Source organism: Dreissena polymorpha, chromosome 5 (genome assembly GCF_020536995.1).
Source record: "Dreissena polymorpha isolate Duluth1 chromosome 5, UMN_Dpol_1.0, whole genome shotgun sequence".
Classification (NCBI taxonomy): Eukaryota; Metazoa; Mollusca; class Bivalvia; order Myida; family Dreissenidae; genus Dreissena; species Dreissena polymorpha.
In genome coordinates this window covers 107,726,421-107,750,360 of record NC_068359.1, presented here as the reverse complement: position 1 = coordinate 107,750,360, position 23,940 = coordinate 107,726,421, and the positions used below count along the sequence as shown (strand labels likewise).

General features: G+C 34.6%; 1 protein-coding gene across 1 annotated transcript in view; it reads left to right on the top strand.

Annotated features, from left to right (window-relative positions):
* Positions 1-23,044, top strand: part of LOC127880667 (sacsin-like) — a 60,162-nt gene extending 37,118 nt beyond the window's left edge. Inside the window, exons 6-8 of the mRNA XM_052427998.1 lie at positions 109-15,665; positions 15,902-15,998; positions 17,416-23,044. Of these exons, the coding sequence (XP_052283958.1) occupies positions 109-15,665; positions 15,902-15,998; positions 17,416-17,606 (15,845 nt within the window). The 3' untranslated portion in view covers positions 17,607-23,044. The remainder of the gene's footprint in view (positions 1-108; positions 15,666-15,901; positions 15,999-17,415) is intronic.
* Positions 23,045-23,940: the final 896 nt, after the last annotated feature.

Sequence of the window (23,940 nt, the reverse complement as noted above, 5' to 3'; positions counted from 1 at the left end):
AATAATCTTTGCCCGTGGATGTTGAGGTCAACAATGTTTGATTTCCCATCTCTAACTTAAGAATTAATTGTGCTTATATTAATGTAGGTTTAAATCACTCTGTTGTAGACAATCCGTGTATCCTGAGCGGTGACAAGGTCATGTTTATAGACCCTCATCAGAGCAACCCCGGCAAGGTTTGTGTCAGTGTCAAGGTTTGCAAGTTGAGAGGATGGAAACGTCTCGATATTAACGAGTGCTTGCATGCGTTAAATAGCAGATTTGGGTTTAGTGACAATACTCTTGATAGTGGACAGTTTGAAGGGACATTATTTTGGTTTCCTCTTAGACAGTGTGCCTCAAAACTGTCTGAAAACATATGCAATGATGAGCAGGTTACAATGCTTTTACGTGCATTCATGGATGAAGCAAAGCGCAGTTTGCTTTTTCTGAAAACCATCTGTAGTGTGGAAATGTTTGTACACAAATCCCAACCTGAAGGCGAAATTGTGTATTCTAGAACAAATGAATTTCTCTCTGTCATTGCACGAGGTTATGAGAACCCGTTCTTTTTTGTGAAAATTGAAAATAATGATGGAACTCTCGTTGAAAAGAAAAAGGAGATATTACAAGAACTGGAATCAGTGGGAAGAACAATACCTGATCAAACCAAAATGTGGATTCATAATGTTTTTGTCAAAGTAATGACATTTGAACATTGCCAAGAAGAAAATACTGTTAAGAATTGGATTGTTGTCATTCATTTGAAAGGTGAACCTTTATCAACCCGTTTCAAAGAACTTTTGTCAGACGATGATATCTGCAATCCTCACTTGGTTGGCCTTGCAGCACCAATTTTAGAAACTAACTGTTACGCGCATGACAGTGGGCATGTGTTTGTTTATCAGCCACTTCCTCAGGAGACATCTGCAGTGACTGGACTACCTGTTCACGTGAATGCATTTTTTGTTCTCAGCCAAAATCGAAGACACATACGATGGCCAGATAATAATGAGAAACAAGCTACTGACAAAAAAATTGAATGGAACATGCGACTTATAACAGAAATTCTTCCCGATGCATACGTTGCTCTTGTGACTGAACTTGCAAAATACTCTCAAAGACATGAGAACAATGACATCTATGTTAAGTCTGTTTACAACGCCATTCCTAGCTGCCAAAAAGTGAATGAACGATGGATGAGTCTAGCCCAGGCTGTTCTAGACAACATTCAGACCAAACCTGTTTTGCTGTCAAAATCAAAGAAGTGGACTTGTCCTTCTTCTGCAGTCTTTATTGACAGGGCATTGAATGGCTCTTCCAATAGAGTTTGGGAGCATGTTGCAGAAGTTTTTATTGAAGAAGGCACAATGCTTGTTGAAGCAGAACCACACATTGTCAGCTCTTTGGAAAAAGTTAGATCAGATCATTTGACATATGTTGACGCGGCTCTTCTACAAAACTTGCTTGCAGCATATGAAGCTTACAAGACTAAAAACGTTCAAGTGAAAATTGATTTGCTTTTGTTTTTGATGAAAGAAGATATCAAACTAATTGAAGGATTACAACTGCTGCCCCTTGCAGATGGTACATTTACCGAATTTGACGATAACGCTCAAAGTGTATTCTATGAAGACCATAGTATAGTGCACTCATTTCCAGAGTTTAAGTACAGATTTGTTGCACTTTGCCATAAGGAATTGGACCCGGTTTTTGAAGGAGTTATTGCGTCTGATCTCTATCAGATAAAGAAGCTTTCTAAGGAAGAAACATTTGATCTTATCCAGTGTTCATTGAAGAAACACACCACTGAGCATTCTCCTCAAGAAAACACACAGTTATGGATAACAGACATTTGGCAAAATGTTTTGACAAAATGGGAAAATGATTTAGAATTCTTTTCTGAAATACCAATTCTTCCAGCCAACATTTTTGTCAAAGGGTTTCATCGCCAACTGGTTTGTCTGAATGACCTGCTGTTATTTGAACCTGCGCCATCTTCTTCTGATTTGAATGACATTATGACCATGTTAGGAGTAAAAATAGTGCAAAATGAAACCCATGGAATCCTTGCTAAAGAGGTGGTAAAAACATTTATACACCAAGGAAATGATGCAGGCTTTACAAAGACCATAGAACTAATAACGGATGCCAATATAAATGCCTTTAACACTAACTCCACCAGTGCTCAGAAGGAATTGTTGCTTGATTTTCTGTCATCATTCAACATTTCAAACTTTTCTGCCGCATGCAAGAACAATTTGCAAAAACTATTTATGTTCAAGGTGGTTAGACGCGTAAATGATTGTGTAGACAAATATTCCTCCTTAGTTTCTGGATATGATATATACGACATAAGTGAATTTCCTGTTGACTTTCCAAATGAAGTGATTGTTGTACATTCTCAGGGACATAAAGCATTCATTGAGGCATTAGGATTTCCATTATTTCAAGAGCAAAGACTAATACTCAAGAGCATGGAAAACATTTCACAATACTCAGAGTCAGATACACAAACTTTAATGTTTTGGTGTTTCAAATATCATTGTCAGTTGGTAATTTCAGATATAAAGATAAATTCTACTGCAAGAGAAATACCATTTTTAAAAACTAATGATGGTCTGGCTAAACGGGCCAGCGATGTCTTTGATCCTGAAGATGTCATTTTAAAAAGCATATTTGAGGATGAACCAGTGTTTCCAGTTCTTGATGAATATGCGCTCAAAACTGCGATGCAAGCCTTGCATAGTCTTGGCTTAAAAAGTGTTAAAAACACAACAAGCGAGGATATAGCACGCACTCTGAAGAAATTGTGTGAAAAGAGCTTTTCAACTGCGGTTTCACAAAGAAAGGCGGCATTTTTAATGAAATATTTGAATGAAAATAAGCATTTATTACTAGAAATGTTTGCTGATATGGAATGGATATTGATAGACACTGTTGATGAGTTGTATCCCTGTTCTATTCCAATGAAAAACAGGGATGATAGGATGTCTCTAGTGAAGCCTTCAGTGGTGAAGTCACTTAAGTTTTCTGACGTGATTGGATCAGTTTGCTATCTTCATAATTGTTCAAACTTTGAGAATCTGGCAAGATTTTTTTCCTGGAATGAAAAGCCGCAAATAGAAGAAGTCATCAAACATTTGATGATATTAATAAGCAAATACACTGTTGAACAAAAGGCTACATGCTTCAAAATGGTCATAGAAATATACAGTTTTCTTAATGAATATTCTAAAGTTGGAGGCGAACACATGAAAACCTTGAAGAATCTATGGCGTAGTAAATTCAAAGAAGAAGAGTGTTGCATATGGAATGGACATGGATTTTCACCATTGGCTGGCGTCTACATACATCAGTCTGGATCTGATGTTCATTTGCCTCGATATGTAAAACCTCTTCCAGAAGAACTTCAAGGAATGAAAAGTCTGTTTTTGGAACTAGGTTGTTTGCCAAGAATGGATCTCCATACATATCTGTTAATTCTAGACAAAATAAAAAGGGATGCTGAAAGAGAAACCGACAAAGTGTTAGAAGGACTTCACGATTCGATATCCATTTTAAACAAACTTAAAGATGATTTTGGAAATGACCTGCAAAATACTACTGTGCGACAGAAAATTTACTGTCCTGTTCAAACTGAAGACAATAAATTGGAATTGCGAAACGTAGAAACGTGTGTTATCCTGGATGCAAATGATTTACCAGGATTCAGTCCATGTGATGACGAACTTGAATTCTATTTTATTCATCCCGATGTACCAAAATCAACTGTGGATGCACTGAATGTAAAGTCAGCAAGGCAGTTGATGCTATCAGATGCTGATGCCTTTGAGGAATGGGGTCAAGCAGAGCCACTGACTCGAAGAATCCATGTGTTGCTAGAAGAAGGTTACGTTGATGGTTTTTCCATAGCAAAAGAACTCTTACAAAATGCTGATGATGCGGGCGCAACGAAACTATGCATTCTTTATGATGAACGGCAAAACCTTGAATACCGAAAAAACCTTATTAGCCCAGGTCTTGCAGACTTTCAAGGTCCTTCTGTATGGGTATACAATGACGCTGAATTCACAGAAAACGACTTTCAAAACATAACCAAGTTGAATGGAGCCACAAAACAAAGTGATGCAACAAAAATTGGGAAGTTTGGATTAGGATTTTGTGCAGTGTATAACTTAACCGATGTGCCATCTTTTGTTTCCAGGGACAGCTTTTTAATATTTGATCCTCATACCAGTTTCTTGGGAACCTCAGCTGGTGAGAAATGTCCCGGCTTGAGAATTAATTTCCAAAAGAAACAAAATTTAATGATTCGGAAACGTATGAGTCATCAATTTGAAGTTTTTAACAATATTTTCGGTTGTCAACTCACAAATACAGATCATGTTTATTACGAAGGTACATTGTTTAGATTACCACTTCGAAGAAGGGGAAGTGAGATCAGTAATAAAGTTTATAATCATGAAGATACTGTGGACCTGTTGACGAAGGTAGTCCAGATGGCACCTGACATGTTTCTGTTTAATCAGTCTGTAACAAAGCTGGAAATTTACCACATTGAATCCAGTTCCACTGACACTGTTCCGAAACGTGTGTTTCAGGTAGAAAAGAAGCCTTTTCTTTTGACCCCCATATCTGTCAGTTCATCAATTGTTTGTGCTGCTGTTGAAAAGAAAAAATCAAGGTCTCTTGAAACCCATCCCTTAAAGTGCTTACAAAAGGTTATGATTGACTCACAAACAACCAACTCACAACGTCTTAGTCTAGGAGATAACAAATTTCAAACTTCTTGGATTGTGTCCTGGGCAACTGGTAAACAAAGCAAAACATTACAGATGACTGCTGCTTTAGACCGTGCGCTACCGCTTGGTGCTGTAGCAGTGCCAGAAGCAAATGAGGAAAATCAGTTTCATGATTATGTCGAATATTGCTCAATTTCTACAAAATGTAAAGATACTCAGGGCCAATACTTCTATTTTCTACCACTTCCAATCCAGCACAGTTTTGATTTTCATATCAATGGTCAGTTCAGCGTTACTTCAGATAGAAGGCATTTCCTAGCTGCAACGCAGGAAGACACCAACACATCTGTTTCAGATTGGAATGATTGTCTTATGTCTGATGTAATTGTTGAAGCATTAATTGCCTTACTTGAGAGTGATCGAGCCAGAATTTGCAGCCAATTCAGTGCTTGGCCTCAAATTGAAAACACATCCAACGAGAAAGCATTCCTGACAAGTTTTTACAACAACATTATTTCACAAAACCGGAGTGTGTTTCATGTTGGCAATGCACAAATATCATATTCTAACGCCTGTTTTATTGATCCCTGTCTGAGAAAATCAGAACCATTAGGGAGATTGGTTTTTGAAGTGCTGTCATGTGTTCTTTCCGTGGGAGAAAATTGGACGTTGGTCGATGTACCAGAACAAGTCTATATGCACATAAAAAGGTGTGAAACATCGAACATACATGCTCACACAATAACACTTGATGGTTTTGTAACTAACTATTTTCTTCCAAATATAGATAAATTTGGTGCGACTGAGCAGTTGACTGTGGCTAGAGATCAGCTTATGAAATGCATTTTAACTAGCAGCCTTGCCAATGACACAGTTGGATCTATTAAAAAGTACGCCTGCATACCAACACAGCCTCAAGGGATTCTAAGAAAGCCTGATGATTTAATTGATCCTTCATCCAGAATAGCAGGACTATTTCATGATCAAGACCAAAGATTTCCAACTGAAAACTTTTTGGAATCATTAGTGCACGAAAGACTGGACCAGTTAGGAATGATGAAAGATAATCTTCCAGAATCTCTTATTCTCGAACGAGCGAACAGTGTGATGGTTTTAAATCAAACGTGTCATCTTTGTGCTCTTCGGCGATGTTCTGCTTTTCTAGAATATCTTGAATCCCATGAAGATATGCGGTCTATGCAGGACATGTTTTGCAAACTCAAGAAAATAAAATTTATACCAGTAATGACCAAACCTGAAAATTGGCAATTTGCTTGGAAAGGCGACGAAATCGCTTTTCAGAACAAATGTTGTCCCAAACATGAGTCTATTGAGCACCAAGCTGCATTTGTGGCACCCAGTGACATATATTTGGCAAAAGACATGCCTCTGCTTTGCTGCAGTTCATTGATTATGTGTGATGAACAAATTGGTAAAAAATTTGTTGATGGATTTTTTGAGCGTCTTGGTGTCAGGACAGCTTCAGACAATGAACAAAGTGTTGTTTGTGTCATTCAGCAGTTGTTTTCATTAGAAAATTGTACAAAAGAAGAACATGTACGTCCACTTTACGATTTTTTGAATCAGGCATGCCATGACAGCCTTTTGAAGAACATTGTCAAGAGTAAATTACAAAACCAGAAAGTTGTTTTTGTGGATCATTGTTTTGTTTTTACGGTGCATGTAGCTCAAAGTAGTGTTGTACATTGCCCACCCTTTTTGTTTTCTTTGCAAAATACTACACTAGGAGAAGAAAAGTATTCCACTTTATGTAAAACTTTGGATTTTAAACCTGCTTTTGATATTGATGATCTGTTGTCAGTTTTAAATGAACTTAAACATGACAAACAAGAATGTTCATTAGATGACAATTGTCTTAACCAGGTGATTCATTTGTTAAAGTGTTTGAATGACCTTATGGAAGAAGCTCATAAAAAAGAGAAACACATAAATCGTATGATTTATGTACCTGACACTTTAAAAGTTCTGCGTCCTAGTAAAGAATTGTGCTTCAATGAATTTGACACACTTGGAGAAGATGACGATAATGTAAATTTTATTCACTCCGAAGTCCCGATGAAACATGCCAAACGTTTTGGAGTACGGTCCATCAGGCAACAGATGTTGTCAGATGCGTATGCATTCGAGGAATGGGGCCAAGATGAACCGTTGACTCGTCGATTAAAGGTGCTTTTAGAGGAAGGATATGTTGACGGTTTTGCTGTAGGCAAAGAACTGTTTCAAAATGCAGACGATGCTGGAGCAAGCAAAATGTACATGCTTTACGATGAAAGGCAAAACGAGATGTTACGTTCTAATTTGATTAGTGAAACACTAGCAGAATGCCAAGGTCCTGCTCTATGGGTGTACAATGATGCTAGGTTTTCAGAAGACGACTTAATTGCTATTACAAAATTGAATGGTGGAACAAAACAGTTTGATACTACAAAGATCGGCAAGTTTGGTCTTGGATTTTGTTCCGTTTACAACCTTACTGATGTCCCTAGTTTTATTTCGGGGGAAAATTTTGTCATGTTTGATCCTCATACAACATTCTTAGGAAAAGCTTTACCAGGAAAAAGCCCTGGTATACGGTTAAATTTTAGTAAAGATAAAAATCTAAAAGTAATTGGACGAATGAAACATCAGTTTGATGTTTTTGAAGGAGTGTTTGATTGTCAAATCACTCAAAATAGTCAATTTTTCAACGGAACTTTGTTTAGACTACCATTAAGAACACGTGGTACCCAAATCAGTGATAAAGTGTACACAAAAGAAGAAATGGTTGATTTACTACACAAAATTGTCGAAATGGCTCCAAATATGTTTCTCTTTAATCAGCATATTTCTGAGCTGAAAATATTCCACTTAAATGACAAAGAAAACATTTCAAACATGCAATTAATTCATCATGTAGTTAAACATGAAGCAAAGTTTGGACCAACAGACTTAATACAACTCCCAATCATGATAGAATCGTCTAACCGAAAAAAGACAGGATCATTGCAGCAGAATCCAATCAAATGCGTTCGAAAGGTTACTATCTCAACAGATGTTTTTGTTACTGCCAATATGTCAATGGGAGGGAAAAATCAATCAAGCATTTCAAATTGGCTCATTTCTTGGGCATCGGGTAAGGATAGTGAAACAATAATGATTTCTGAGAAGGAAAAAGGTGCCCTCCCCTTAGGTGCAGTTGCAGCGTTAATTGCAGAAGATTACGCAGATGCTGATTGTGGAGAAAGTCGTTCTTGGCCATTAGTGGACATGAAGATTGCGCCCAAGTGTTTCTTTCAAAAAGGCCACTACTTTTTTTACTTGCCTCTTCCAATTGAATGCAGCTTCCCTTTTCACATCAATGCCCAGTTCAGTGTAACATCAGATAGAAGACACTTTAGAAGTATATCTGAGGATGATAAAGATTCATCCTTTGGAAAATGGAATGACGCTATTATGTCAGATATGATCGTAGATGCCCTGCTACAACTTCTTAAATGCAATAGCTCAAATGATCCATATTTTCTGTGGCCTTTAAAATCAAATGGGTCAATAGAACATAAGTTCATTGAAAGCTTTTATAAAACAATCATCAATAACGAAAACAAGTACTGCATATTTAGAGTTGCTGACAAGTTGACATCTTTGAGTAACGTGCAGTTCTTACACGCAGATGTTAGAAAAAATGAAACCTTTGGAGAAGCAATTTTTGAAATGCTTGGTTATCTTATGGATGGGAAGATGTTAGTCGACATTCCAGTTGATATTTATGGACGGCTATTAGAGGTGAATGAAGAGGTCATCATGAGCAAAACTGTAACAGCCAAAGAGTTTGCATTGAAATATTTTCTACCAAAAATTAATAATATTAAACAAGAGCACGAAAACTTAAGGGACAAAGTCATGGTTTACATCCTTACCATGCCTGCTGACAATGACATCGAAAAAATGATATCATGCACTGCATGCATACCAACAGATCCTGACAATGTTTTGCGAGCACCTAAAGATCTGATAGATCCAAACTCGGATTTGTGCAAAATGTTTTTGAAGAATGACGGCTACTTTCCATCAGCCCCCTTCACTGAAAATGTCTTAATAACAAGGTTAACGAAGTTGGGCATGATGTGCACAACCATACGTGATGATTTGCTCATCGAGAGAGCAAACACTGTTACAGGACTGTATACATCATGCTGCTTTTGTGCTTCACAGAGAAGCCTTTATGTTCTGAATTACATTCGGTCTCATATAAGTGCCATAGAAAATAATTCTGCACTAAAAGAAACATTACAAAATTGCAGGTTTTGTGTAGTTCAAAACAAACCTCATGGCTGGGAATTTGATTGGCATGGAGGCAGCATTGGCTATGATCAAATTTTATGTAAAGAACATAAAGACAAAATACAACCGGTTGTTCTGGCTTGTCCTGTTCAGATGTTTACACAAGAATCGAAAAATCTTGTTGGCTGTCATTTGTTAATAGTTGATGAGTCATATTCGTTATTTACAAAAACAGCTGAATATTTAGGTATTAATCAGTTACAGAGCAAGAATGAAACGCATGTAAAACATGTATTGAAACAATTGGAAATGATAGTCTGTTTATCTGGAAAAAAAATGACATTCAAAATGCAGAGAGTCATAAAGGATATTTATGACTTTATTGAAAAAGCATGTGTCCATAATGACCTCGTTCAGAAACTTGTTGTGGAATATTTTGTTAGTGAGAATACCATATTGGCAGGCAATGTGTTTGTTAATCCCTTAAACATTGTTAAGTCATGTTACGAGATTGATTGCAAGCCATTCATATACACTCTAGGAGAAACATTTTTGTTGACAAAACCGTCTTTGTGTGACGTTTTACAAATAAAGGCGACTTGTACAATTGATAAAATTATTTCAATTCTTAAAAATATTCACCTTGAAAAAGAAGAAAGTAATTTGACTGAAGAGGAATTTCGTCATTGCAAAAATCTTGTGAACTGTATTGCTCAAATAATAATTAAAGAGAAATACATCCTTGAAGATATTTTGAAGGATGTAGGCACAATCTATGTGCCGGACACAAACAGGATCCTGCAACCAAGTCATGAGCTTTGTTTTAATGACTATGATTCCATTCCAAAGAGTGATAGCATGATTTATGTCAATGATGATTTTTCAAAAAACACCGCGAAGGCCATTGGTGTGCGCAAGAAAAAAATGAGACATTATCAAGAAAACTCGCTTGATATAGAAGGCTTTGAAGACTTTTACCAACACGAGCAATTAATAACACGTATTCATCGACTTTTAGACGGTTACCCCCTAGGAGTTGAACTTCTAAAGGAATTAATTCAAAATGCAGACGATGCCGGTGGCACTGAAGTGTGTTTTGTATTGGATTATGAATTCCATTCTGACACAAACTTGCCTTCAAAGTCGATGCGACCATTACAAGGTCCAGCATTATGTGTTTTTAACAACAGTGCCTTCACGGAAGCAGATTTGAAAGGTATACAGCATTTGGGCATTGGAAGTAAAGGTGATGATCCATTTCAAATAGGCAGGTATGGGGTTGGATTTAATGTTGTATATAACATAACTGATACACCAGCATTTTTAACTATTGGAGAAGATTTGAACACCATGTGCTTTTTTGACCCGATTGCTGAAACAATCCCCGGCATCACTCAAAGCAAACCAGGTAAACGTCTGACAAATCTGGAAAAATTTCGGAAGCATTACCCGGCTTTATTTAGTGGTTTTCATGAGTGCCATTTCTTTGAATCTGGCAATGGCACAATGTTTCGACTTCCGTTGAGAACAAAAAAAAGCTCAATTAGCTCTAATGTGATCACAGTCGAGATAGTCAAAGCCATGCTAAATGACTTCCGCCAGTACATGACTAGAATACTGTTGTTTTTAAAGAATATTATACAAATATCGATAGTTGAATATAAACACAGTGATTACACATGTCTTTCTAGTGTAAGAAAAACGTTTGACGAGGACAGCGCAGCCACTGTGCTAGATTTTTCAGCAAAGTTTCGGGATATGTGTAAGAACTTCAAAGAATCAAAAGGGTTGGTAACACAATGTCCGCAGCATGTATCGTCTTTTAGAATTACCGTGTTGCATGAAGAAAATGGCACTCCTGTTCCAAAACAGACATACTCTATTGTGCAGGCATTGGGTTTTAGACATTCACTTCCGACATTGTTGAAAGAAGAAATTCTTCGAGGTTCTATTGCACTTTTTCCTGTTGGGGGCGTGGCATATAACGAAGAAAAATATAGCACCATTAATGACCATGATAATGTGTTTTGTTTCTTGCCGCTTCCTTTGAAGTCTGGACTTCCAGTGTATGTACATGGCTATTTCGCTCTTGATCACGAAACGCGTCGCTCTTTATGGGATGCATCAGATGAATCAAAATGCGTCAAAACTCTTTGGAACAAATGTTTGATAGAAGATGTAATAAGTACAGCGTATGTACAGCTCATCGATATACTAAAGGAACGTTTCACAAGCACATGTATTGGTAAAGACACAAGTGAATATACAGTTGTACATTGTGTTGAAAAGGTTGTAAATATTTATCCCCTCAAATCGAAAATTCGTGGTCCCTATTGGGAGTGGCTTGTTAAAGGAGTGTTCTCGAAATTGGAAAGTGAAAAGCACGACTATTTACCTTCATACAGAAAAGAAGTAACACAAAACTTCCTGGGGTTGCAAAAGTCATCTGTTTTGCGACTTACATGGTTGTCTGTTCAACCCAACGATCACACATTTCCAACCTTGTTTAAAGACGATTCATGTTACAAAGACGATGATTACCATTTGGACAATATACTTATGGATATTGGATTGAAAATTGTGTGTTTAAAAAAATGTGTTAGAGAAAGCTTGGAGATTGCAGGTGTGCAGTGCATTGACATCCAACCTAGAAAGGTTATTGACTTTTTGATGTCGCCTCGTAACAAAAATGCACCTGACTATTGTAAAGTTGAAAAAGAGATTGACGTTACAAAGTCTGTGTTACGTTCAATAGACAGTGTCATGAGACTCATCAAATACATTGCGATAGACAAACCATATTTTGAACTAAACGTTTCTAAAATTCCTGTTGTTGTGTCAGGGGATAACATCATACGTTGCCTTTACAGCAGTGGTATCATGTTTGTCACAGAATATTCAAATTTATTTCCAAACAAGCAGCATTTATTTCTTCACAATGCATTACTTAATTGTTTTATATCGTTGTGCGATAAGCAAGAACACCTTAAATCATTCACATTGAAAGACTTCTCCAAATTGGCCCGGTTTGCAGAATTTGTTCCAAAAGCCCCTGGAAGAGTTAAGATTAAGCCAGAGTTTGTTGAGTGGTTGAACATATTTTGGAAGTTCTTTCAAGATTGTTTTGACAAAAGCAATAAAAAAGAACGCGGCCATAATACAGATATAGATGCTGTGTCTGTATTATCAAAAGCATTAAGTGAAATTGAAGAATTTTTAATAGTTCCTATTTGTGAAACACTGTCCAAAGGAACACTTTTATGTTCATCTAAAGAAATCCCAAAACTGTTAAATGTAGATTCTTTTCAGTGCCAGTGGCGCACTGCATTTACAAGATTAAATATTCCTCAATTGGATGTTAGTTTAAAAGCTTCAAGTTGGTTTTATAGCCGTACCCAGGATGCCTTTGAACTTTTAAATACTCTTGTTCCTAATGTAAAAGCACCGAACGCGGTTCTTAGAAGTCTAGAACTTAACGAAGAGCTGATTAACAATGCAGATGTATCAAATGATGATGTCAGGGCGATCTTAGAGTATTTCAATGAATGTTTGAAAGATGCAAAAATACCTGAAATTTCTGGGCTACGTCGATTGAGATTATTCATTTCGTCAGGAAATGAACGAGTTGCAATTAGTAAGTTTGAACGTGCTTACATCATACCAAGAGACATGAAAGTTAAAGGGTTACAGACCATAATACTGAAGTCAAATGTGCTTCTTATCACAGCAGATGAAAGATTAAAATTGTTAATGAATACACTTGGCTTAAAAGAAGAATCATTGCCAGATGTGTACATTCAGCATATCATACCAAAGCAAAAGCAGATGTCACGAGAAGACTTCTACCACCATGTTTATTTTTTAGCAGGATACATATGTCACAATCACCTCAATCCTACATGTCAAGATATTGTGGCGCATTTGTCAAATGCTGACTTTATTGAAACAGCTAAGTGCTTTGTGACGGTAAGACAATTGTTTGATCATGAGAACAAAATATTCAGAGAAATGTGCAGCATGGAAGAATTTTTGCCAAAAGAATTACAAGCTTACCATGTGGGGCTACGAGATTTAATGTTGAAATTAGGGTTACAGGATAAACTTGACATTCGTTTATATGAACGTTTTGCTCGAGAGATTGAAGAAATGGCAGACAGAGCTTTGGATAAAACTGTGAAAGAAAAGTCCATCAGTTTGCTTGAGAGTTTAGCAAAAGAAGATGTTACTTTTTTCAAACAAAACAATTGTGATACTTTGACAAATATCAGGTTTGTGACACCCAAAATTGTCGGTCAAAGATTGCAGAAGCTACATCCACAATACCAATCTAATGGTCTTGTTTCATTGTCGGAATGTGTCACAGATACAAAAAGTTATATTTGTTGGACTACATGTAGTATTTTTCCTCACATAAATATACATCCTATTGCCTTTGATCGTCTGAAGATTCAATCAAAACCATTGCCGTCTAAATGGATCCAACATTGTAGACAAATTGGAAACCGTTTGCAAAAGATTTTGTCGTATAATCCATCGAATATTGATTTAGAAAAGATACAACAGGTTTTGGTGGCTATTTACCAATCAGTTCATGAATATGGAACATGTGCCAAATCTTTGCATGACACACCGATGGTTCTTTTCCATGAATCAGGCTTACTTATCCCTGCAAAAAATATAATTACCGAATGTTCACAATATGATGAAATACCACCTCTTTTAATGAAGGCCCCAGTATGTTTTGGGTCTCATTTTAGTTCGTTTATTGCACTTGGTGCAAGGGAAAAGCCTGATTATCAAGATTATGCTGACATCTTAGATAATCTTCCGCATGAAGAACAATTAAATCCAATAGAATTGCGTCATGCATCTCAAGCAGTTACATTATTATTTTTTCATATGAAAATGAGCAAGGAGATTAAATTGCAAACACTCCATCTTCTGTGCACAGATGATACAATACGTAGGGCAAACTGTTTGGTAGTCAATGACAGAATTCAGTACCTAAGTCGTTTGATGAAGACCGACTACCTACTGTTATTTGCAACTGTAGACCTCGGTGATACATACGACACATTTTTCAGGCTTCCTAAACACATCCGACCATATCTGTTGAGTGAATTAGTAATTGAAGATATTGATTTAAGTAGGATGCAAATTCTTCCTGACAGTCGTAAAGCCTCTGCAATTAAAGAATATCTCCAGAGCGGAATGTTCAAAAATAGCATTGTTAGAATAGCTCGAAGTCTTTGCCTAGCTAATAAAACACACTGGGACTTGAACAAAGAAGTTATCTTATGTAAACTGATGGACAGTATGACAGTTAACGAAGTGAGGCATATGTTTACTGTTCTAAAAATGTTTAATCTTGAAAATGGGCAAAAGTCAAACACAGCCACATTTGTTGATGGTACTAAGCAAAGTCGATGCGTACATGTTCATGAAGATGAAAACTCAGTTATTTCAGTCAATTTTTGCAGCGATCGGAGTATATGGTTTGATATATTCAGACGAGAAGTTGCAGATATTTTGCAGAAGCATGTTGGAGGACATTGTCATTTATTAAATGCCATTTTAAATTTTGAGTTAGATTCTGATGATCTCCTGACAATCCTAACTGACCATTGTATTCCACTTTACAATTCAAAACTCTGCAGACATGTGGATAAATGTGAAGTGCCAGTTCCAGGTGACTTTGTGCAAATGAAATACCACAAATTTTTGAGTAACGGGTATGGTGTTATTCCAGAACACGATTATGAATTCATAGCCTTGCTTGTGGAAGATCCTGCTCTTCAGGAAAATGAGGATGAAAATGATACTTCTTCAACATACATTTATGTCCATGTTAAAAGAAGGAATCCAGAAACTGTACATGAACTACCGCTTTTTCAAGAATATGAAATAGATAGTGGAGAGGAAAACAGACGAATGGTTAAAGCTTTTTTATTGTACCGATTTATTCGTGAAGAAAGTGTTAATGTATCAAATGAGAGAAGTGTAAATGTTGAAAGTGTTAATGTATCAAATGAGAGAAGTGTAGTTATGTATGATCGCGTGACAAATGAATCCAACACAATAGAAGCGGAACCTTCTCTAACTGATGTATGCAAGGAGGTAAGACAGATATTGTTAGAATCTCTTAAACTGACGGAATCTGAAAGAAAGCATGTTATTAAACGTTTGATGTTTAAATGGCATCCAGATAAAAATCCTGATTGTGTGCAGATGGCAACCAAGGTGTTTCAGTATATTCGCCAGTGTATACATCTTATAGAACAAGGAAGGAGTATACCAGAGTTCCATGATGACAATGTGGACGCGACTGACGCCCCAGAAAAAGGATATAGAGGTTCCGATAGCCATAACTGGTACGATCGATACTGGCGAAGACAAAGAGAAAACTACAGTGATGATGATTGGTTTTTTAATCAAAGATCTTCAGGAACCTCTTCGGGAAGAAAATCGTACGGGCCATCGTCCAGCAGTTTTACGTCATCCTCTTCTGGATTTTCGTACCGACGTGAAGAATCCCCTCCATATCCCTTCCCAGCAGAGGCCAAGCGATGGCAGAAGCAGGCTCAAGCAGATTTGGAGGAAGCACAGCGGACTTACGATAACAGTGGCTATCCTAACTGGATTTGCTATAAGGCACATCAGGTTAGCAATACTTTGTGGTCAAATAATTATGTTGTTGTTTCGAAAAGTGATTTATATGTAATTAGAGAATAAATATAATTATATTCCATTATTAATTTATATATGTGTTGGAATATTGGAACTGCAGAACAATCTGTGAGAGAAGTTCTTATAACAATACACTTTTATTAAGGCATATGATTGTAATATAAAATACACAAGTTAAGAGGTAACTATTTGTATTTTGTGTGTCTTAGGCTACAGAGAAGGCATTGAAGGCAGCATGGTACGCAAAAGATAGAAATAAAGTTGGAAACATCAAAAACAGTCATGAATTAACAGCAATTGCAATAGGTAAGATATGTTGACTCTGATCATAACCTATGCATATGGCACATAATCTCGCAAAATTGTTGTTGTAAGTACATTAAATAAGGTCCAGTAAGTAATAGGAAATGGCATGTAAATAACAATTATGTTAACTAATTCATAAGAGTATGTATCAGTGGTGATATACTGATGATATATTTGGAACAGACTGCAAAGCATATTACTGATAATTATACCTTCCGCATCGGACGTCAAATTTCTTGTCCCGTGCATATATTGAAAACTATTGAGAATAGCAACTAAAAACTTCTAATGTAGACGATTTTAAATGCATAAAAAAGCAGTTGAAGAGAGACAGTAATCTTGCTTCAAATATAAGAGTTATTGCACTTTGTTTAGTTTGGTACTTGAATTTTGTCCAGAGCATATCTCAAAAACTAAAAGAGGTATGAATCTCATAAGTCATTGATTGATAGATCTCATTTAGTGGAATTGCGGTGCATAAGAGCTGTGACCTCTTATAATGAAAAGCTTTCACTTATTCAAAACTGCACCCACAGCCGAACGTTGGCACCCGCTATGTTAGTAAAAAAGTATTGTTGTAAGGAGGATGACACTTTTCAAACATTTTAAATAGAATGTGAACTTGTGCATCCCCATAGTGTGGTGCAAATATGTTCTCCATAATGGTATTTATAGCCTCTTTCTACCTTCAACAACATTTGTTTGAATTAATTAACCCCTCTTTGAATATATCAGGCTTTTATTGAAACCTGGGTTGGGATTGATATTGGGCTTATCAGGTAAATGTCAAGGTCACTGTCAATAAATATAGAAAAATTATTTCCATGCAATAACTTAATTATTGAATAGAGGAATTGCATTTAAATTATGTGTGTATGTAGCTTACTAGGAGACGTACCTTATGATTGTATTTTCGGTTGGTCAGGTCAAGGCCTCTATTGAATTGTGTCTGCTGCTTATTCAACAAGCTTAAATACGTATCACTTTGAAACGTAATATGTAGGTAGATCACATTGAAGGAATGGGCATAGCACAATAACTATAACTCTTGCCTCCATATCTTTATAATGCAATTTATTAATTTGTGTGTTCATAAAATGACCATTGCATACCATTCTTATTTTATATAAGAGGTGTTTATAACGTGAAACTTTAAAGGTAGATAGATCTCTATAAAACAAATTTATATAACGCCATAACTGCTGCTTTCATAATTTCACAATTGTTGCCCCTCTTAATTTTCATTCTGAAAATTTGTATATGGCATGTATTTACTGACAAAGCAGAATGCAGAGGTTGGGACTCGGGGTTCAGGCAGGACTGTTTTAGTTATATATTGGGAAATATATGCTGATAATCTTGTCATGACAATTTTTATTTTAGTTGAGATAGTTTAGAATGTGTTTGAATATTTCAGGGTTAGATGGTCAGCTGACGAGCCTCGCAGGGCAGATCTCAGCTATCACAGGCCACCACACCCGCATGCGGTACCCTGACATGGTGTATGGTTCAATCCCTGCTGAAGCTTATTCACGGGAGGAATCATTGAAGGTCGTTGAGTTGGCACGACAAATAATTGATCATGTTCAAAGTCACTTTTTAACTTAATTGCAAGGATCAATTAGTTAAACTTCCATTAAAGGGACAATAAATCTTAAATGATGTAATTGATAAAATAGTTTATATGCAAACATTTAGATGTAAATATTTGTGAATAACTTGGTTTTAAAGAGTTTCATGTATTATGTATGATTCGACTTTTGTGCGGATTTTTTTTTTGATGCGCACAGTTTGAAGTAATATGTGTGATCCATTTTTTTGTAAATAGCAGTTTATGATTGAATATGATTAATTGTTGTTGTAAATTGGTTTTAATATTTGTTAGCATCATACTTTTGGAATATTGTGTTTGGAAATTGTTTTATTCATGTTGTTATATTTCCTTACGATTGCATATGTAAATAATGTGTTTGGATATATACATGTACTATGCTTTTTCCAGTGCTATAGAGTTTCACTGTAAAAATTTATATGTGATATTCTGTTGATTACTTTTTTAAGGATTTATTAAGTAAATACTAGAGTAATTCATTCTAGTAATAATAGTATAGGAATTCACGTGTGTATATAGACCTTTAAGCAGATGAATTTTAATGATTGCTAAATGATTTCTATTTAGCAGAGACGTCTCTGTATTTAGGAATATGAATAATGCTTTTGCTATATTTGTTTATTTGTGTGTACAGATTTTGAATATTGATATTTGTCTCTTGTGTAAATTAGCGTGTAAATTATGATATTTGAAAGCCATGCGCTTTAGGTGTGCACATGTAAACTATTGCGTTTCATTATTTCTTCAAAGTATGTTAAATGTTTCCATGTAAACATAATGTTTTGTATACAGGCATTAATATAAATAAGGCTATTTTGTTCTTTAAGATAATGATTTTGGATAGTGATACTGTATTGATATAAAATGAGTCATATATGTAAATAATGTTTAGATTGCTCCTGTATATGATAAGTTGTTTCTGTTTTCATCGTCATAAATTTATTGATTATGTAAATACAGATTTTTGGCAATAAATCATAATGATTGCAATTTTATAATTATTTGGGGAAATTAAAATGAATAATAAATTTTCTATAATTATAACATTGTAAATACAAATATGACTTAATTGGTATAGTCACAACAACATCAAATTCATGTGTAAATAATTGGTTTGTACTAAACTTAAATATGCTATAGAATTGCACATGTGTATATTTACATTTCATTATTCATTTGAATTATGCTTCATATTTGCACATAAATAAAATACAATGCAGATTTTGTAGATATGAATGTACATAATTAAGGCTATTCGATTACATATGTGTATAATGATTGTTGATATTTATAATGATAGAAACAAAGGACTTGTAAATAATGAGTAATCTATGCAAATAACGTTAAGAGTTGATCATGTAAATATCGAGATTTGCATTTTATGTGGATAAATTTAAATGATTGTCATTGTATGTAATGAAAGTTATTTGAATAATGTTAAACTGAAGATGTAAATAATGATTTTGACCATTCTTAATAATGCTATAGGAGTGAACATTCATATAATATTTGACCATGATATGACAAATGTTATACAATTGGGCATGTGAATAATGGTGTTGATATTAATATCAATACTGCTGTACAAGACATGCATGTATATAGCTTCAGTGATTCATGTGAATATGACAGTAAAATTCTACATGTTATGTTATACTTTTGAGATCCATATAAATAACGGATAATACACACAGCAATCATTTAGGAGATCCATATCAAAAGTGGATATATTCATTTGTAATACTTTAATTAATAGTGTAAATGTATTTTGAATGAAAATTACACATTTTTGAAAACATGTGTCATTGCAAAGTTTGGTATTGCTTCTGTAAATACTGATTTTGGTTGACTATAATTGTGATGTGTAAAATGAGTGCTTGTTTTAAATGAGTTGAATTTTGTGTTGCATTTTTGTTTATAATTATATGGGTCAATTCATATGTTTGAACTATGAACATATATTTTCCTCCATGTATTATAATTTGTTTCCTATTACTAGTACTGTAATTATCCTTCAATATCTGTTCATTTGATACCTTTGATAATGGTATTCAGACAATTTGAAACAGTGAAACTAAACTTTTATTGTTACATAATATGTTCTTTTAGTATTGTGATGTTAACACTGCAACTGTTGTAAAGTGTTGATGTTCTTATAAATATGTATTGAAAATGCTACTTATTATGATACATGTGAAGTTAATACAACAGCAGTAGTAACGTATTTATTTCCTTACCAATTTGTATCCCTGTATTCCTGGGACTGTGTATATCATCACTCTGTGATTGGCTTAGAGAGATGACATGCACAGCCCTAGGTATAGCCCACAGTCCTTACAGCCCCCCTACCCACCCAACGGTCCCAACCTGTCAACAAAAACTGTACTTATTTGACTGATATGCATAGTTTTTCAAGCGTTTATATGATTTATTGAAAAAAAATGGGTTTTTGATCAATTACCAGTATGCAGTTGCATGTTTGTTACGTGTCATACAAATTAGACAAACCTTTTAAATGTTCAACCCAAAATTGCGTCTATAAGATATGACACCTTATGTTGTTTCTTCATGACGATTATTTTTCTGTTGTTGTAATGTGTTTGTTACATAATTATGTTTAATTTTTATTATTTTCTGTTTTGCAACTTTCTTCTATCTTGTTATTTGTGATAAATATGTACATGTTTAATTATGATATTCCAATACCAAAAGCAAAACCACAATTAATGCAATTTAAATACCAGAAAAATGAATCACAGTCAAAACTAGAGAGAGTGCTTGTCCGAAATCGTTAAACTTGTATATTAAGGTATGAATGTAAAAATTACTTTATCAAGTATGTAACCTGAAAGATTCAGGTGACATTTTAGTTTTACATTTACTTAATGTTTGTGTATTTCTGGATTCACTCAAGGGAGAGTCATTTTGTTGTTAATGGGACTGTGCATACGGTAGTTGGTATTCTGACATGTCATAAATGCCAGAGAGTGCCATTTACTTGTGAATAATACCACATTGATTACTTTTAAATAACAAATATTGATTTATTGGCCTGATTTTATATTTTATTTATAAGTTTAAGTATTACTCCTTGGCAATATTTTTATTTGTATTGTTGTTTTATGTTGTTTGTTTAGATGTTTTATGCCTGTTCTTTTTAAATATATCTCGTGACTCAACTTCTTCCACTCTTTGTTGATCCTTTTAATGATGATAAGGCGGCATAAGTTTACTATATTCGGAGATTTTTGTCCATCATGTGCTGTGTGTATAATGTGTGCCTTTTGTAATTGCCTTTTCTGAAGTATACAGACTGTATTAAAAAGCTTGTTTAGGGTTTGGTGCCTTGATATGCACTTTTCATGATTAAAAACCCGTTTTGCATCAGATGTTTTTTCATGGTTTGTGTATTAATGTAAAATATTTTATTACAAATATTTTAAGAATATGTGTTGAGTTTCATAATGATGTCACACTTTATTAGTATATGCAGTTGGGAGTTGGAAGTTACTTTATTGTGGCTGGCATAACTGGTACAATAAGGCTGTTTGGAGAAATTATGTATGCCTTATCTTAATGTTTGTTGCTCATAAACACTTGCTTAAGTTGTTTTTGTTAGGGATTACACTTAATAATTGATGCACATTCCTTATTTTTTCTTCTTTTTATATATGCTTATATATCGTAATTGATTTTTAGTTTAAATGCCAACCTATTTACAGATACATGTTTCAATTGGCAAATATAATGTTAACAAATCTACGACGTATACATTTCTTTCCTAATCTATGTTGACATAAAATGTTCCATACCTTTAAACCATTTAATTACATAGTTAGATCATTTGATTGACGCGTATACTCCATCATCTACATGTAAGAAGTTGTTACACATTTTGTGTTATCAATGTAATGCATAGTATTATTAAAAGTATTATGTACTTATAGTTATATCAATAACTTAACGTCCATCGATTCTAATCAATCTGAATTCACGTGTTACCCTTGGGTTAATTATAGAAGCAAAAAAAGTATATAACTCTACATATAACTCTACCTATAATACTGTAAGCAATTGATTCTTGATGTCATAATGTTTGTCTTTATCGAAGAATGTTGTTTATTGGTGTATTACCCATGTTACGATTTTTTTTGCAAGTTTGTAAGACATAATATTTTGTTCGACACAGATCACCCGATTAAGGAGCAAACCTTATACATGTAACTAACATGCATTATATTAGAGAAAATTATATTTGGTTCGCTTATATGCCAGGTCATTTGTGTGTTTTCATATATAAATAATTATATATATATATATATATATATATATATATATATATATATATATATATATATATATATATATATATATATAATATGAAAAGAAATACTGCAACGTTGTTCGTTGCAAGATGGTCTAGTATAGTTAGCACATAAGGGATGTTTTGTTTAGAAATTTTAAGAATACATGCATACACATGACGTGAATTTCCGTATCTTTTTATGTCCCCCATCAATATAGTGGGGTACATTGTTTTTGCCCTGTCTGTTGGTTGGTTGGTTTGTGTGTTTGTTTGCTCCAACTTAAACATTTGCCATAACTTTTGCAATATTGAAGATAGCAACTTCATATTTGGCATGCATGTGTATCTCATGGAGCTGCACATTTTGAGTGGTGAAAAGTCAAGGTCATCCTTCAAGGTCAAATATATGTGTCAAAATCGCTCATTTAATGTACACTTTTGCAATATTGAAGATAGCAACTTGATATTTGGCATGCATGTGTATCTCATGGAGCTGCACATTGTGAGTGGTGAAAGGTCAAGGTCATCCTTCAAGGTCAAAGGTCAAATATATGGGGACATAGTGTTTCACAAACACATCGCTTGTTTCAAGATATATATGACGTGGTCTTGAGATGAGGATGTGAAATATATGCATGTAATGTATTTTAATTACCTGTCATTGTGCAACAGGATTTGTTGTATTTACAATTACTGTAAAAGTATTATTCTTACCTAAGTCATCTATCCATCTTTTTAAATTACAGTCTCTAATGTCTTATAACATAAACAATACATTTGTTTATTTTTTATCATAGTATTTTTTTAACAATTGACGGTTTTATTATTAATTGTTTTGGAACAAATTAATAATTAAAAAGATACCAAACACAACTCTACAATTATTAACAATATTTTATTACTTTTGAAGTTGTTATTGGATTAAATAAAATATTATTTTTATTAGTATTACAGTACAAAACAAATAATATAATTATCCCCCCCCCGTCCAATACTTATATGGTTTACATAACCCGGTTATGTTTCGTTTCAATTATGTTACATGTCAGTTATGTTACATATCAGGTATGTTGATACAATATGGCTTTCTTTCTGTTATACATTTCGTAATAAATATATATTTTGTTATTGTATTTGTATTTGTCATACTTACCATTTAATCATATCAAAGACACTATTGTCATGTAAAATATAGTAAGAAGCAGAAAACCGAATGATGACACCTGAAATGATAAACAAAACACGTTATTTAGCGCGCTCAAACAAGCTCAGATTACAAATAGGAGACCGACCAGTTTGCATTAGTTAATATGTTACAGTGGCTTCAATTGAAGCAGAATCCTGCATTTTGATGCAAGCAAGTTGCAATTTTCTTATTTTTTACTCCTGCAAAAAATTAGACTTGCATCATTTTGACACATTTGTTTTCTACAATCCAATTTAAACAAAGAACCAGAAATGATCATTTATGGAAATAAAGCTTTTGTGAATATGTTTTATTCATTATTATGATAAATAAGCTATTACAAAACCTTAAACATGCATTTAGGAACATTTCAAGTTACTTCAGTATTTTTACCATTATCATTTTTAGCTCGATCGGCTGGTTCCGGAGAAAACCGGAGCTATTGTCATAGCCAGCTCGCCGTCCAGTGTAGGCGTCGTGCTAAAACCTTAACATTGGCCATAACTTTTTAAATATTGAAGATAGCACCTTGATATTTGGCATGCATGTGTATCTCATGAAGCTGCACATTGTGAGTGGTAAAATTTCAAGGTGAACCTCAACCTCCAAGGTCTAGGGTCGAAAAAACAAATCCAAGGGAAGTAATAAGCTTTAAATGGACATAGTTATCTGACCTGCCAACTTATATATTTTTGTTAAATAAATCAAAGCGGTGCAGTAGGTGGCATTTTGTTTCTAACAAACACATCATGGTAAAAGGTCAAGGTCATCCTTTACGGTCTATGGTAAACAATACAAATCCAAGGGAAGTAATAAGTGTGAAAAATCGTTTCCGATT